A 13,689-nucleotide genomic window follows, 5' to 3' on the forward strand; every position below is an offset into this window, starting at 1 on the left:
AACACTCGGAATAAAAAAGTAACGTATTCAGATTACTTTTAGATTACTTTTGGATTACTTTCTTTTTCCATCACAGATGGGTATGTTTTGGTGAACAGGAGACACAAAAAGCAAAAGTAAACTGAACGTGTTTTTACTGTTTTAATGGCTTATCAAGAGCACAACTAAAACATAACATCTGAAACGATGTAACAACATAATACACTTTTTGGGGATGCAGCTTGGGATGTGAGGAGTGAGGGACACGCCTTAACGGGCGTGTCGCCTTCTGTCCTGCCAGTGTTGGCAGGACATGAATTCAAATGTCGAACTCGGACTTCATTTTAAGGACATTTCGGCCAGGGGTGTAGAGCTATATTTGTTTAAGCACCGGATTGGCAAAACAGGAGAGTGTGTGCACCAGTCTGCCTTGATCTATGTATTCATGTCTGTGACACTCACAGTCAAGCCCGCCTTAACCTGCCATCAGGCCCTGGGGCCCTGATTTTGTAGGCCCCCTATTTAAACAACACATCAAAGTCATTTATAGCCTCGGCAGGCTCTGTGATCGCACTTCTCCACTCTGCTCTACACGCGCCTGGTCCTCTCCTCCAGATGAATGACGTATCGGGCCTCCCTCCCTACCAGACGGCCTACTTGGCTCCGAGGCCCCGCGGCCGGCACCGCTGCCGCTCGGTACAGAACTCATCTGTCCTTCCTCCTCATCCTGGCCTACAGGTTTAAAATAACTTGTAAGCTTCGACATGTTTTGTAATAGCTGCTTGTCTCGAAACTCCTTTTCCCTCAACAATTTCCTTTTCCGAACGCCACTCTCAAACTTTTTCTTCTCCGACATTTTCTCCTAAACAACCTTCATCTGTCACTCAATCACTCACAATTTGAATACGTCACATGTGAAACATATTCTCATTCTGATTGGCTGTGAAGTGGTGCCCACTGACTGTTACGGAGTCATCTCTGGAATCCATCGATCTGATTGATTAGCGGAGCAAATGATCAAAATACTACGGAGGGAAGATATTTACGTTTGGATTACTGGTCTGGGGGAAGCTCACGAGTGGTGTGTGTGTGTGTGTGTGTGTGTGTGTGTGTGTGTGTGTGTGTGTGTGTGTGTGTGTGTGTGTGTGTGTGTGTGTGTATGTGTGTGTGTGTGTGTGTGTGTGTACGTGTGTGTACGTGTGTGTGTTTGTGTATGTTTGCGTTTGTGTGCATTGTGTTTGTTTCCCGGGGAAAACACTCACGAGAAACACAGGCTGTTGTTATGTCTGCTGTGACGTTAAGTTACTCCGTTCTCCGCTTGTAATTATGCCGAAGCTTCAAAGTTGTATTTATCATCTGAATTTGCCGAAACAAGTTTAATATTCTGAAAGCCAAGACTTTGTTTTTATTAAATCAGATGAAAACAAACTGTAACGGACCCTGCCGTGTTATCTATGATTACTATACGCCTTACATTCATAATTTCAGCCGAGGGAGGGGAAGTGGGGCTGTGGAAGAGCAGAGTGGCGAGGAAGAGCTGTCTTCTTCCCTTTACAAGCTTCAAAAATGTATTTATCGTGTGATTTTGCAAATACAAGTTTCATATTCTGAAAGCCAAGACTTTGTTTATTTAAAATTTTAAAAAAACACCCGAAATAAAAAATATATATATTTGAATTTTTTTTAATTGGCTCATGATAGGCCCCCGATCTCCGTAGGCCCCTGAGCTTCAGCCCATGTCAGCCCGTGCATTAAGGCGGCCCTGCTCACAGTATCTGCTGCCCACAGCTGTTTTGTAGAAGGAAAACCTCCTTCACTTCATGAAATCTCTGCAGCACCAGGAGGCAGCGGGAGCGTTAACTCAGCCTCTGAGAAGAGGAGCGCGCAGTGCCTTTCATGCACCGCCTTCACTGTGTTTACCTTCAGAATTATTAGAAAGGCTAAGAGCGACCGCAGGCTGATGTGTTTTAACCACACACACCTCTACACACACACACACGCACACACACGATTTAAACGCAGACTTCTGTTCCTCCATGTTTCGTTGTTATCATTTCACTGAGCGGACCCGCCCCTTTTTTTTTCAAACGCTCCCTTTTTTGGTCCATCTGCGGCGGTAATAGGTTTTGTGCGCTGTGATGATTCGGCTGTACCTTTAGTAATGAATATTAAATGTTCAATAACATCTTTCCACCAATAATTCCAATAAGTAATCCAAAATATATTCACTTCAGGTTTATGAAAGTTTTTCAAATGTAACGCGAGCTGAATACAGTCACTTGATTTGTGTATTCTGATTACGTAACGCCGTTACATGTATTCCGTTACAACCCAACCCTGTGCAGATATCACTGTTAAATCATTTGATCATTGGTTTTATTATGAAAACGTCGAGACCGGAAATACTGTTTTCAACCCTTAACTTTACATGGAGGCTTCCGCATACCTCAAATCATCTTCGTAATATCTATCAAACTATAGATCCTACATATCGACTAGATGTGGATTCTAAAAGTACAATATACACTTCTCGCTAGAAATCTAATCAAAAAGCGTTTTAATGGCCAAACTATCCTACAATTTAGGGTTTTACAGAGAGGGTTATTTGTGAATAAACGACCCTCTGTAACGTTTGCATTCAACGGGAGCACTAGAGGGCGAACACTTTAAAACGTAATTATAGGACGTATTAAGCGCTTGAACAAACGACATATTTGGTCGTAATAATTGGGCCTGAACAATCGGCCTATTTGGTCGTATGAGTTGGAGGACTTGTTGATCAAGGATCAGTTGGAGATCATCGCTGGAGACCACCCTATTGCGTTTCAGACGAACATGGTTGCTTTGATAAATCAGCATACCGAGAGCACAACACATTTGGCAAGTTGTATTAGTATATTCATGGAGCTAGCGTTGATAAGGCCAAGTGTGATTACACTGGTTATAAGCCAGCTGAGGTGGTGTGTGAGGGCACATCTGTGATGGAGGGTTCATACTGAGGACACCAGATAAAATCCAGATGGTTTGATGGCGTAATTTTGGAATCAGTGTGGAGGAGCTCAACAGTGTGAAGCAGAGACGTCAATTATTGTTAGGCTTTACTAACTCATAAACACATCCATGCTGTTCCTTCTAGCTGTGTGTAAATGACAGACTGCACGTGCATTGCAAATGCTGCAGAAAAAATCAGACAAAGATATACCAAAGTTATCAGAGTGAAAGAGGAAAAGGTCAAAGTATGTGAAAGGTTCTTCCTCTGTCAACAAGCCACACATGGAACTGTGTGTGTGTGTGTGTGTGTGTGTGTGTGTGTGTGTGTGTGTGTGTGTGTGTGTGTGTGTGTGTGTGTGTGTGTGTGTGTGTGTGTGTGTGGTGTGTGTGTGTGTGTGTGTGTGTGTGTGGCCTAGCATTACCATACTTGTGGGGACCTAAATCACGTGTGGGGACTCGCCTCCCTTATGGGGACAAAATGGAGGTCCCCATGAGGGGAATCATTCATTTTAGGGTGAAGACTTGGTTAGGTTTAGGATTAGGGTTAGGATAAGGGTAAGGTTAAGGGTAAGGGTTAGGCATGTGTTGGTTATGGTTAAGGTTGGGATAAGTCTCCAGGAAATGCATGTAATGTAATGTCCCCTGAAGTGATGTATACATGAGAGGTTTCTCAATACTCAAATGTCCCCTCCTCGACTCCTCGACTCCTCGGTCCTCCGGTAGTGACCCGGAAATGAATTTCAGCGCGCCATGTTGAAGGACATCTAATTTCTCTAAATGCACACCAAGGACCGAGCATCGAGCATCGAAGAGGCTCTCTGGAGGAGCTATAACCGAGGAGACACTGATGGTTCCTCCACGGCTCCTCCACGGATGCATTTCCGGGAACGGTGGAGGCGTGACGCACGGCCGGACTTATCTCAGCCAATGACAGCTCTGCATGCATCCCTTGGATATTATATTAGCTTTCATCTCAACGCGATGTTTACAGTGAGAACAGCTGTGAGGTCCGTGCAGAAAGCAGAGCAGTGTGTAAAATATATATCACTCAGTATAACAGGCCTACATTACTTTTTGTATTTGTATGCTGTAGTTTAGTAGATATCTACAAACAAAGAGTCGATATTTTTCTAAGACCATTTAGTGCTTCACATAATAAAATACACAACGGCTGTAGCCTGATTATGCTTTAGGAGCTGTAGGTGTATGTGGTACAGTGTGTAGGTGTGTGTTGTACAGTGTGTAGGTGTGTGTTGTACAGTGTGTAGGTGTGTGTGTGTTACAGTGTGTAGGTGTGTGTGTGTTACAGTGTGTAGGTGTGTGTTGTACAGTGCGTAGATGCGGCGGACAGACAGGTCTCAGTTGGTTTGGTGTCCTATGCTTACTTTCAATACTTGTACAACTTTTGGCCCGTAATTTAAATTCCCCATTTCAGCGACCAGAGAGAGGGGTGGGGGGGGGGGGATATATCCAGTCTCTGATTGTGTTGCGTTATTATGAGAGTGCTCTCATACTTGTTTGATTCTGAAATTGTATATATTTATATATATGTGTGTGCATATGTCCGCATCTGTAGCCTGTTGTCTCATTATACCGCACTGTGAATTAATCAAAGTAAATATATAAGTGGTCATGAACACATCTGTCCATCAGACAGAGGGCTGCTGTGCCTCCTGTCATCATTAATGGACGTCTCTTTAAAATGACCGCTCAGAGGAGAGGAGTTCTCATTCTTCTCTAACCGCCTGCTGCTTCCCCTCCTCTCTCCTCGGTTCCCCTCCTCAGTCCTCCGCTCGCATCTCCTGTGGGCGGGACTAAGTCTCGAGGATAGGAGTCGAGGATAGGAGTCGAGGAGGGGAAATTTGAGTATTGAGAAACCTCTATTGTATGTGGGTGTCTGTGTGTGTGTGTGTGTGTGTGTTGTGTGTGTTGTGTGGGTGTGTGTGTGTGTGTGTGTGTGGTGTGTGTGTGTGTGTGTGTGTGTGGTGTGTGTGTGTGTGTGTGTGTGTGTGTGTGTGTGTGTGTGTGTGTGTGTGTGTGTGTGTGTTCCATTAGGACACTGCAATGCATGACCTGATGACCAGTGATTGTATGTTGGGGTGGGGTGGGGTGGGGTGGGGGTTTCTTCAATGTGCCTTCAATGCAGTGTTAAGCTTGTGTGTAATGCTTGAGCCACAGTGATGATGTTTTATCATTATGATGATAATGTAACGCAGGTTCTTTGGTGCTGAAGGAGAAAAAGACAGATCTTGATGCCTGACAGGTACTGTCTCTTTCATACTCTGTTCATATCACCTTCTCTGTACTGCCTCTCTCAATAAAGCCACCTCAAAGCAGTTTATTTCTTATTTGCTCACTTCCGTCTTTACCATAAAGTGTATTGAAAAAACTGATTATATAAATAAATGAATGTTCTAATAACACAGTTAATTGCTGAAATCTAGGAACACAAGCACAGTGTTACAAAAACAAGCAGTCAGACCATCATTTCACACAGGTGGTTAACTAAAGCCAGGGTTAGTCAAACCTAAATGCACAGTAAGACCCCCACCCTGCCCGGGGGCTTACTGCTGCTCTGTACACCAGGGTCCCACAGTACACACTCACCTGGCATGGTGTGGACTAAATACCTTTTCATTCAATTCATTTTACTGTGGAGTCTGTAAATGGAAATGCATCTGTCAATGAAGCCCACTGTGTAGGTAAACACCAAATGACTGTCCATATCTCATAATGTGTGTGTGTGTGTGTGTGTGTGTGTGTTAATGTGTGTGTGTGTGTGTGTGTGTGTGTGTGTGTGTGTGTGTGTGTGTGTGTGTGTGTGTGTGTGTGTGTGTGTGTGTGTGTGTGTGTGTGTGTGTGTGTGTGTGTGTGTGTGTGTGTGTGTGTGTGTTTCAGACCGTGGAAAGGGAAGGCAGAGACAGGCCATTTTAGGAGAACACCCCTCGTCCTACAGTGATAACGGCTATGGTAAGATGGTAACTGCATCTGCTGCTTTACACGGGGCTGCTACTTCCTTTACAGTCCCTATACCTCTGAGGTGAAACTTGACTCTCACACACACCAGCATAGGTGAAGACTATCATGTGTAATAGTCAGGTGCAGTAGCAGGTAGGTATACCAGCTTCTCAGTGCTGTAGTCTTTCCTCTTCTTCTTCATGGCTGTGACCACACTGTATGAAGTGTGAGTGAGAAGGCTCTCCGGTAGCTCCGGTAGAGGGGGAAGGGGTACAGAGTCGCTTATCCAGGCGGGGGAGTACATTCTGACGAAGAGATAGGTTGGTGTGCTCTCTATCTCTGTTTCTTATCCTACAATTTCACCCTGGTCTAGAGAGAAAGCGTTCTCGGGACGCCTTTTCAGCTCTGTTTCCTGCTATAATTCTTCCTCCTCCATTTTACCTTGAACTATTCTAGGAGAGTGTGTTGACGTTGACTCGTTGGGCCTTTCCTCCTGTACTTTTTTGTTCCCCAGTTCTTTCCTTTAAACTTAATCTAGGAGGGTTTCTTAGGCCTTCCCATTTCCTACTTTTGATTAGTTTAGTTTTTCACCCCTGTTCCTTGGTACTAATTTAAACGGGGGAGTGCATTTACGTAGTTTCGTTGTGCCTCTCGGCGTATACTTTGATTTTCTGTCTCTTTGGAGAGTGCTATTACGTTTAGTAAATTGGGCCTTTTCACTTTTATTCCCTCTTCACTAGTATCCCCATATCCCCTCTTCATAAACTACACCCGATTCTAGGGTAAGCACAAGGAGGCCTGTTCATTTCAATTTCTGGCTTTGTGTTTCTTCACCTCTTACTGTTTAATATTAGGAGAGTGCATTTACGTAGTTTCGTTGTGCCTCTTTTCCTCTGTTTCTGGCTGATCTTTTCATACCCTTGTTTCTCAGAGAAGAGAAGAAATACTATTCTAATAAGGAGCTGGCACATGTGTCTCTTCACTGATACATTGGGGGGGTCAAAGGTTCATATGACAAGGGATTCCATTGGCGGCATGCGCCGGCCTGTGCCTTTAACCGTGTACTTCTGGTAGAACTGCTCGGGTCTTGATAGATTGAGTGGGGAAGTTCATGAGATATTTCTATTTCCGTCAGCTCTCTAATTAGCTTAGCTAAGTAATGAGCTGTTTCTTACAGATCTCCTCTTTGTTTATTACCAAATGTGGATAAAGAATCAAACATTAAGCTGTCTTTGTCGTATTTTATGTCTTGAAAGAAAGAAATACAGAGAACAAACGGTCTTTAGAGTAAAAGACGCAGATAGAGTTTGCGTGGCATATTTAAACACAGAGAGGAGAACGTGGGGGGTCAAGCTCGGTGCTGGTGAAAGAAGCATTCTGTCAGTTAGGGACTCAGTATTAGGAAGCTCTCAGTTCAACAGAAGGTGGAGGTCAAACTGTTGGTGCACATAGAGTGTATCTAACAACATCAGGGACGTGCACAGACATTTGGAGGGGCTATTGCTCTAAACTGGAAAAAGGGCCTCCCCCCTAAAAAAAAACACAAGACCTTTTGAAAATTCTAACTTGTTTTTAATGCAAAATAAACCAAACGATTTTTACATTAACTAATTTGAATAGTAATTCACATTATCATCTCATAAGAAAAAAAAGCTAAGGCGACTACTTGCATTCGGTCATAAAAGGAAAAACCAGGGACATGTTTTTGTTTTGCGGTCCATATCTCATTAAAATATCTAATGTTAGTAACTATTAAAGAGAACATGGGAACAATTCTGTTCTAATGTAGTTTGACCATTGTAACTGCTGTGCAGACATACTGATAAAATAGGGCCTCTAACTAATTACCTTAAATAAACTCACTGATTAATTAAACTAGTTCAATATGCATTATTCTTATTCATATCATTCTTTATGAGCGCAGTAACGGTAAGGCAGTGGCGAGCCGTCAGGGCCCTCTAGGCCCTCTGTGAGGGCCTAAAATATTCAAAAAAATAATATTTGAAAACATTAAAAAAAAACTTTTTTTTTTACATATTTTTTTAATATTTTTTTGTTGTTACATTTTTCATTAGTTTTACCAAAATAACTTGATTTAATTGTATTTAAAATTATATTTCCAAATAAATAAATCCTTCGAATCTGCCTGTTCAGTTTCTGTTGGAATGTGAAGGGTTTAAATGCCGTCCCTGCGAGTTTACCGGAGCGTCCACACTACAGCTTCAAAAAAAGCTTGGAGCTGGGCGTGTCTGAAGTTTGGGGATTTTATTCAAGCACCGCGACCACAACCAATCACATGTATCTCCCGCCCCCCGACATAGAAAGCAAAAAACCCCGGGATTTTATGGGAGCAATATATATATAAACTCCACCAAACAGGCGAAAAACCTTACCAGTTTCAACCACTGTCGCTGCCACCCTCCCTCCATGCTGGTTCCTCCGGTTTGTATCCCGGTAGGTGAAGAGGGTCTGGTCATACAAAACCGGGTGATTTGCTACGGCGATAATTAGTTTTCTCCTCCATCTTTTTTTGAAATATAGAAATGGACGGCGGGATATCTCTCCCAGCTTAGACGCGGTTTGATTGGCTACGGCTTGATCTGTCAGATTTCCGAAACGGGATTTGATTGGCTGGCGCTGGCTACTTCCTGCGGCTCTCCGGCGTCAGAAGTTGTTGTTCAACTTCTGACGTTGAACATTGTTCAACTTCTGACGCCTGACGGCCCGTCCACACAGCAGCTTTTGGCGATTTGTCCACCGCTTCCAACGCGTCTCCGCCCATTGACTTTGAATGGGGATGACGTCACTTTCCCCTCGCTTGTCGCCGAACTGCATTGTGGGGGGGCGAGGCCGAAGATTTCCAGGATTTCCAGGATGTTCAGGATTCCAAAGTTGAAACAATGTTCAACTTTTGAGGCTGAGCTGGAAGCGACAGCCAATCAGATCCGTTTATGCAAATCTGACAGTTCAAGCACTAGCCAATCAAACCGCGTGCAAGCCTGGGAGAACCAGACCCGTAGTTAATTCTATATACCACAAAAATGGAGGAGAAGTTAGTTATTGCGGTAGCAAATCACCCGGTTTCTTTATGACCAGTCCTATTTACTTACTGCGGGATACAAACCGGAGGAACCAGGCATGGAGGGAGGTGTCAGAGGCAGTGGGTGAAACTGGTAGGTTTTCGCTTGTTTGGGGATTTTATATCCAGTTTAACTTCGTTACTAGTTTACTTCGTTACTAGGTTTACTTCGTTGCTAGCAAGCATAGACAGTATCATTAGCCGCATGGAATGTATAGCATAACATAGCACCATAAACATTAATCTCATAATGTTCAAAATGTTAAAAAAAATAAATTTCATCATAGCCCTTCCTATTTGACAATAGTGGAGAAGAACCGGGTTTTTGTGCTTTGTATGTCGGGGGCGGGATATTCAGGTGATTGGTTGTTGGTCGCGAAATCCCCAAGCTGTCAGACACGCCCAGCTCCAGGATTTTCAAGATTTGGTCAAAGCTGCTGGTGTGGACACAGACGCCGGAGACGGACCGCTCTGCTAACCCACAATTCAGTTCGGCGAAAAAAGCGGCAACGTGACGTCACCCCATTCCAAGTGAATGGGCAGATTGAAGCTGTCGACGCTGCAGAGGACGCTGTAGTGTGGACGGGCCGTACGGAGCGTCCACACTACGCTTCAAAAAAAGCTTGGAGCTGGGCGTGTCTGAAGTTTGGGGATTTATTCAAGCAACGTGACCAACAACCAAATCACATAAATCTCCCGCCCCGATTTTACAAAGAAAAAAAACCCCGGGATTTTATGGGAGCAATATATATAAACTCCACAAACAGGCGAAAACCTACCAGTTTCACCCACTGTCTCTGCCACCTCCCTCCATGCCTAGTTCCTCCGGTTTGTATCCCGGTAGGTGAAGAGGGTCTGGTCATACAAAACCGGGTGATTTGCTACGGCGATAATTAGTTTCTCCTCCATCTTTTTTTGAAATATAGAAATGAACGGCGGGATATCTCTCCCAGCTTAGACGCGGTTTGATTGGCTACAGCTGAGCTGTCAGATTTTCCGAAACGGGATTTGATTGGCTGGCGCTGGCTACTCCGGCGTCTCCGGCGTCAGAAGTTGAACATTGTTCAACTTCTGACGGCGGAGACGGCGGAGACGGAGCGCTATGCTACCCACAATTCAGTTCGGCGAAAAAGCGAGGCAACGTGACGTCACCCTATTCAAAGTGAATGGGCAGATTGAAGCTGTCGACGCTGTAGTGTGGACGGGCCGTAACTCAATGAGAGAGTAATGTCAAATGACAGTACAATTGACCAATCATATCTCTTCCCTCTAAATGGGCGGGCTTTATTTCGCGGACTTATATGACAGGTTCCGCCCGCTGTGAGGTCTATGCAAGTGGTGCAGTGACGCATCCTAAACCCGGAAGTAAGCTTCGCTCGGATTCCCTCGACAGAAAACAATGGGATTTCTCCATACGATTTTGGAAAATAGCTCGAAATAAGGTCTGTGGAAAACGAACCTGTTAGATAAATGCACGTTGTGTTCAGCCGGATAATATCCACATGTCTATCCTACTTTTATTATTTTTGAATCATAAATCTAATCGATAGATTTATGATCGATAGATTTATGATTAGCATAAGTTCGTTCATGATGGCTCACTTCAGTGATAAAGATGACATCGTTGCGAAATTATTAACCGAGTCATTTTCAAGATTGAGTTACAATGATAAACTGGAGTGGCAAAGGATCAACTGAATGACCCGCCATCAAGTGCTTCATCCAAAAGGACAGGAGGATGGACTTTGTGTTTAAGTGATTTGATCATCAAAGGTAGGCCTAAGTCATTTTCAATGCGGGCCGCCGTGCCGACTTAATTCATTTGTAATTGTTACTTGGCTGCGGGTGCCCTGTCATGATAGGTGTTTATATAAATGGTGTTGTTTTGTGTGGTAGAGGGTCGCTGTCATTGATGCGTTTTGCACCCCGGACCACTGTTTTGATATTCCGCTGAAGTACCTACGTTGAGACGTAATATCTCTTCTTTTTTTTCGAGGGAAGGGGGGGTCAGAGGGCCTAGGTATACAAGTCACGGCTCGCCACTGCGGTAAGGAACCTAATTACTTATTTATTTAGTATTCCATAACTTAATAACAGAGATGGTCAAACTGAAGTAGAGACATGGCAGAAATCCTACAATGAAGCAGGACAGTGAAGTGTTCTCCTGAGAGAGGGCGATCAAGAGGAGAGAGAGGGCGAGGGAGTTTACAGATGAAAAGACACAGAAAGACAGAAGCACGATTACAAATCAAATCAAGTTTTATTTATATAGCACATTTATAAACGATTTTTGGTCGAGCCAAAGTGCTGTACATATAATAAAAATAGCCTACAGTAGAGACACTTTACAGCAAATACAACAGCACAGATTGTTCAGAATATCAGTATGAGAAAAACGACACCCTCTATCCTTAGACCCTCTGTCCTCAGACCCTCAGTCCTTAGACCCTCACATCGTACAAGGAAACACTTCCAGAGAAAACCCACAGTTTAAAGGGAACATGGGAGAAACCTCAGGGAGAGCAACAGAGGAGGGATCCCTCTCCCAGGACGGACAGACGTGCAATAGATGCCGTGTGTAAATCGAAGAGATAATTAGACCCTCCAGAAAGACGCGATTCTGCGATCGCAGAATTTACCGCATAATCAGCAAAATGGCGCAGATTTTTTAAAAGGCCGCATATTTATCAAAAGGCCGCATAATCCCCGCATTTTTCCACACAAAGTTGAGGGGAAAAAAAGTAACTCGTCTTGACGTGAAGTAGGGCTGTGCATCTTCACTGGTCTCACGATTCGATTACGATTATCCTGTCAACGATTCGATATCACGATGCATCGCGATTCTTACCAATGCGTTGCATCCTCAATTTTCTATATTACTGCACATGGCTTATTTTTCATCAATGCATACATGCAGTAAATACATATGAACTCTCTTTTTATTATTTAGAAAGTGCTTCAGAAATCAATAACATAAATGTCTTGACATTCATTTATAGACCAAAATAAATGAATTGTATAGGTCTAGCCTCCCTATATCTGTGTGTGAAATTGTTCCATCCTCAAAAACTAAAAAATAATGCTTCTGCAGTCTAGCTGCAGCTTCTAGCTAAGGTCTTCTGTTAAAAAAAGGACACTGAATGTCCTGAATGTGGCATCACACACAGGACTTGAGTCTGAACACAGCAGACAGGAGTATTTACAATAGCATATACAAACAAAAATACTGTGGGTGCACACTTACATTCTCTGTCTTACTGTTACATAAATCCCATGAATGTATGAGATTAAATTAGCTTCATTATATCTCAGTGATTAAGTGAATAATAAAGTTTCTCTATCAGGTCACTATCAGCCTGTCACTCATTATTTTCAGGGAGGGGTTTGGAGGAACGGAGAGGAGACGGTGATCGCGGAAGCTTTTTTCCTCCTGCCTTCACAAACTTTACACACGTATATATCGTCTGAAAATTGCTAGAGGACATTCATACTCTGCAATCCAAGACTTCATTAAATCCACCAAAAACCTGACATGATTGTAACGCGATTATTTTGAAAAACATAAATCCCTGTGCCGCAGCGACACGGAGTGATTCAGAGCGGGTTCTTCTGCTGTTGGTTATGGACTGGTGTTCTTGTGTTGGTGGAATAAAGCAGACTGCTCCGTGTTTGGTGTTGCTGTGCCGCTGTCACGTCTGTTCCCTGATCTCTGCGTCACCGACCGATTTGATATTAAAGTGACAGAAGAAAATAACCGTTTATAGTAAAGCCGCGGCCGGAAAATCAGGAAGCAACGTTACTACGCTATAACCGATTATCTTCCGGTCACTGCATCGAGACCGAATCGTCACGTTCCGCATCGCAATACATCGTAGAAACGATTATTTTCAACACCCCTAACGTGAAGTGATGATGATGACGACGCGACGTCATCAGCTCGCGCATCACAGAAGGTAACAACACCATAGGCGGCGCGTGAGGCTTAGGTTTGGGAAGGCTAAATCACTTTTTGTACCTGCGCTGCCCGCCTCCGGCGTCTATAGAAAAGAGATCAACTCAGTGAAAGCACCGCCTGCTGACCAATCAGAGCTCAGTGTGCGGAGTTTTAAATCTCTCAAGTCATATTACAGGAGAAAGGAAATACAGTTTAAACTGCCGTATACAGAGAAGACGCCGACGTGTCACACTTACATCATCAATCACATCAATCGATCATATAATATCCTAATCATTTCCTTATCTGAGTCAGCTGAGCCGTATCTGGCCGTGCAACACTTACAGTGCACAATTACTGTATGCAGAAGTATTATTTTAAGCAACACATTAAGTTGACGAAACACTCAACTCAAATGTAATTAAAGTCAGATTCGTGTCTTAGACGGGGCAGTGATATCATAAAACTGTTGTACGCTTTCAGACACTCGGTAGTTTATTTATTTTTTAACTTGTTCTGTATTCTTCTTGTATGTGGCTTGTATCCTGGATTATATGTTTAAGTCATGGATGTTTAAAGCTCATATTTGTCTAATATTAGTTTACTTTTCATTAATGAAGTATGAAGCTGCACTGTCAGTACACTTGTCCCCGTTTTTGATTGGTCAAATGTTGCTAACCCCGCCCCTTTCACGTGACCGCGCTCTCAGCTGGAGAGAGAATCTCTGGCTTGATTTACCGAGTTGATA

The 13,689-nt window shown here is 43.5% G+C and overlaps 1 protein-coding gene across 1 annotated transcript in view; it reads left to right on the top strand.

Annotated features, from left to right (window-relative positions):
- LOC117532482 (heterogeneous nuclear ribonucleoprotein L-like) overlaps positions 1 to 13,689 on the top strand; it is a gene marked incomplete at its 5' end in the record, with an annotated part of 70,132 nt that overhangs the window by 37,298 nt on the left and 19,145 nt on the right. The window contains 1 exon segment of the mRNA XM_034195835.1: positions 5,869 to 5,940. Within this exon segment, the coding sequence (XP_034051726.1) occupies positions 5,869 to 5,940 (72 nt within the window).

Source organism: Gymnodraco acuticeps, unplaced genomic scaffold (genome assembly GCF_902827175.1).
Source record: "Gymnodraco acuticeps unplaced genomic scaffold, fGymAcu1.1, whole genome shotgun sequence".
NCBI lineage: Eukaryota > Metazoa > Chordata > Actinopteri > Perciformes > Bathydraconidae > Gymnodraco > Gymnodraco acuticeps.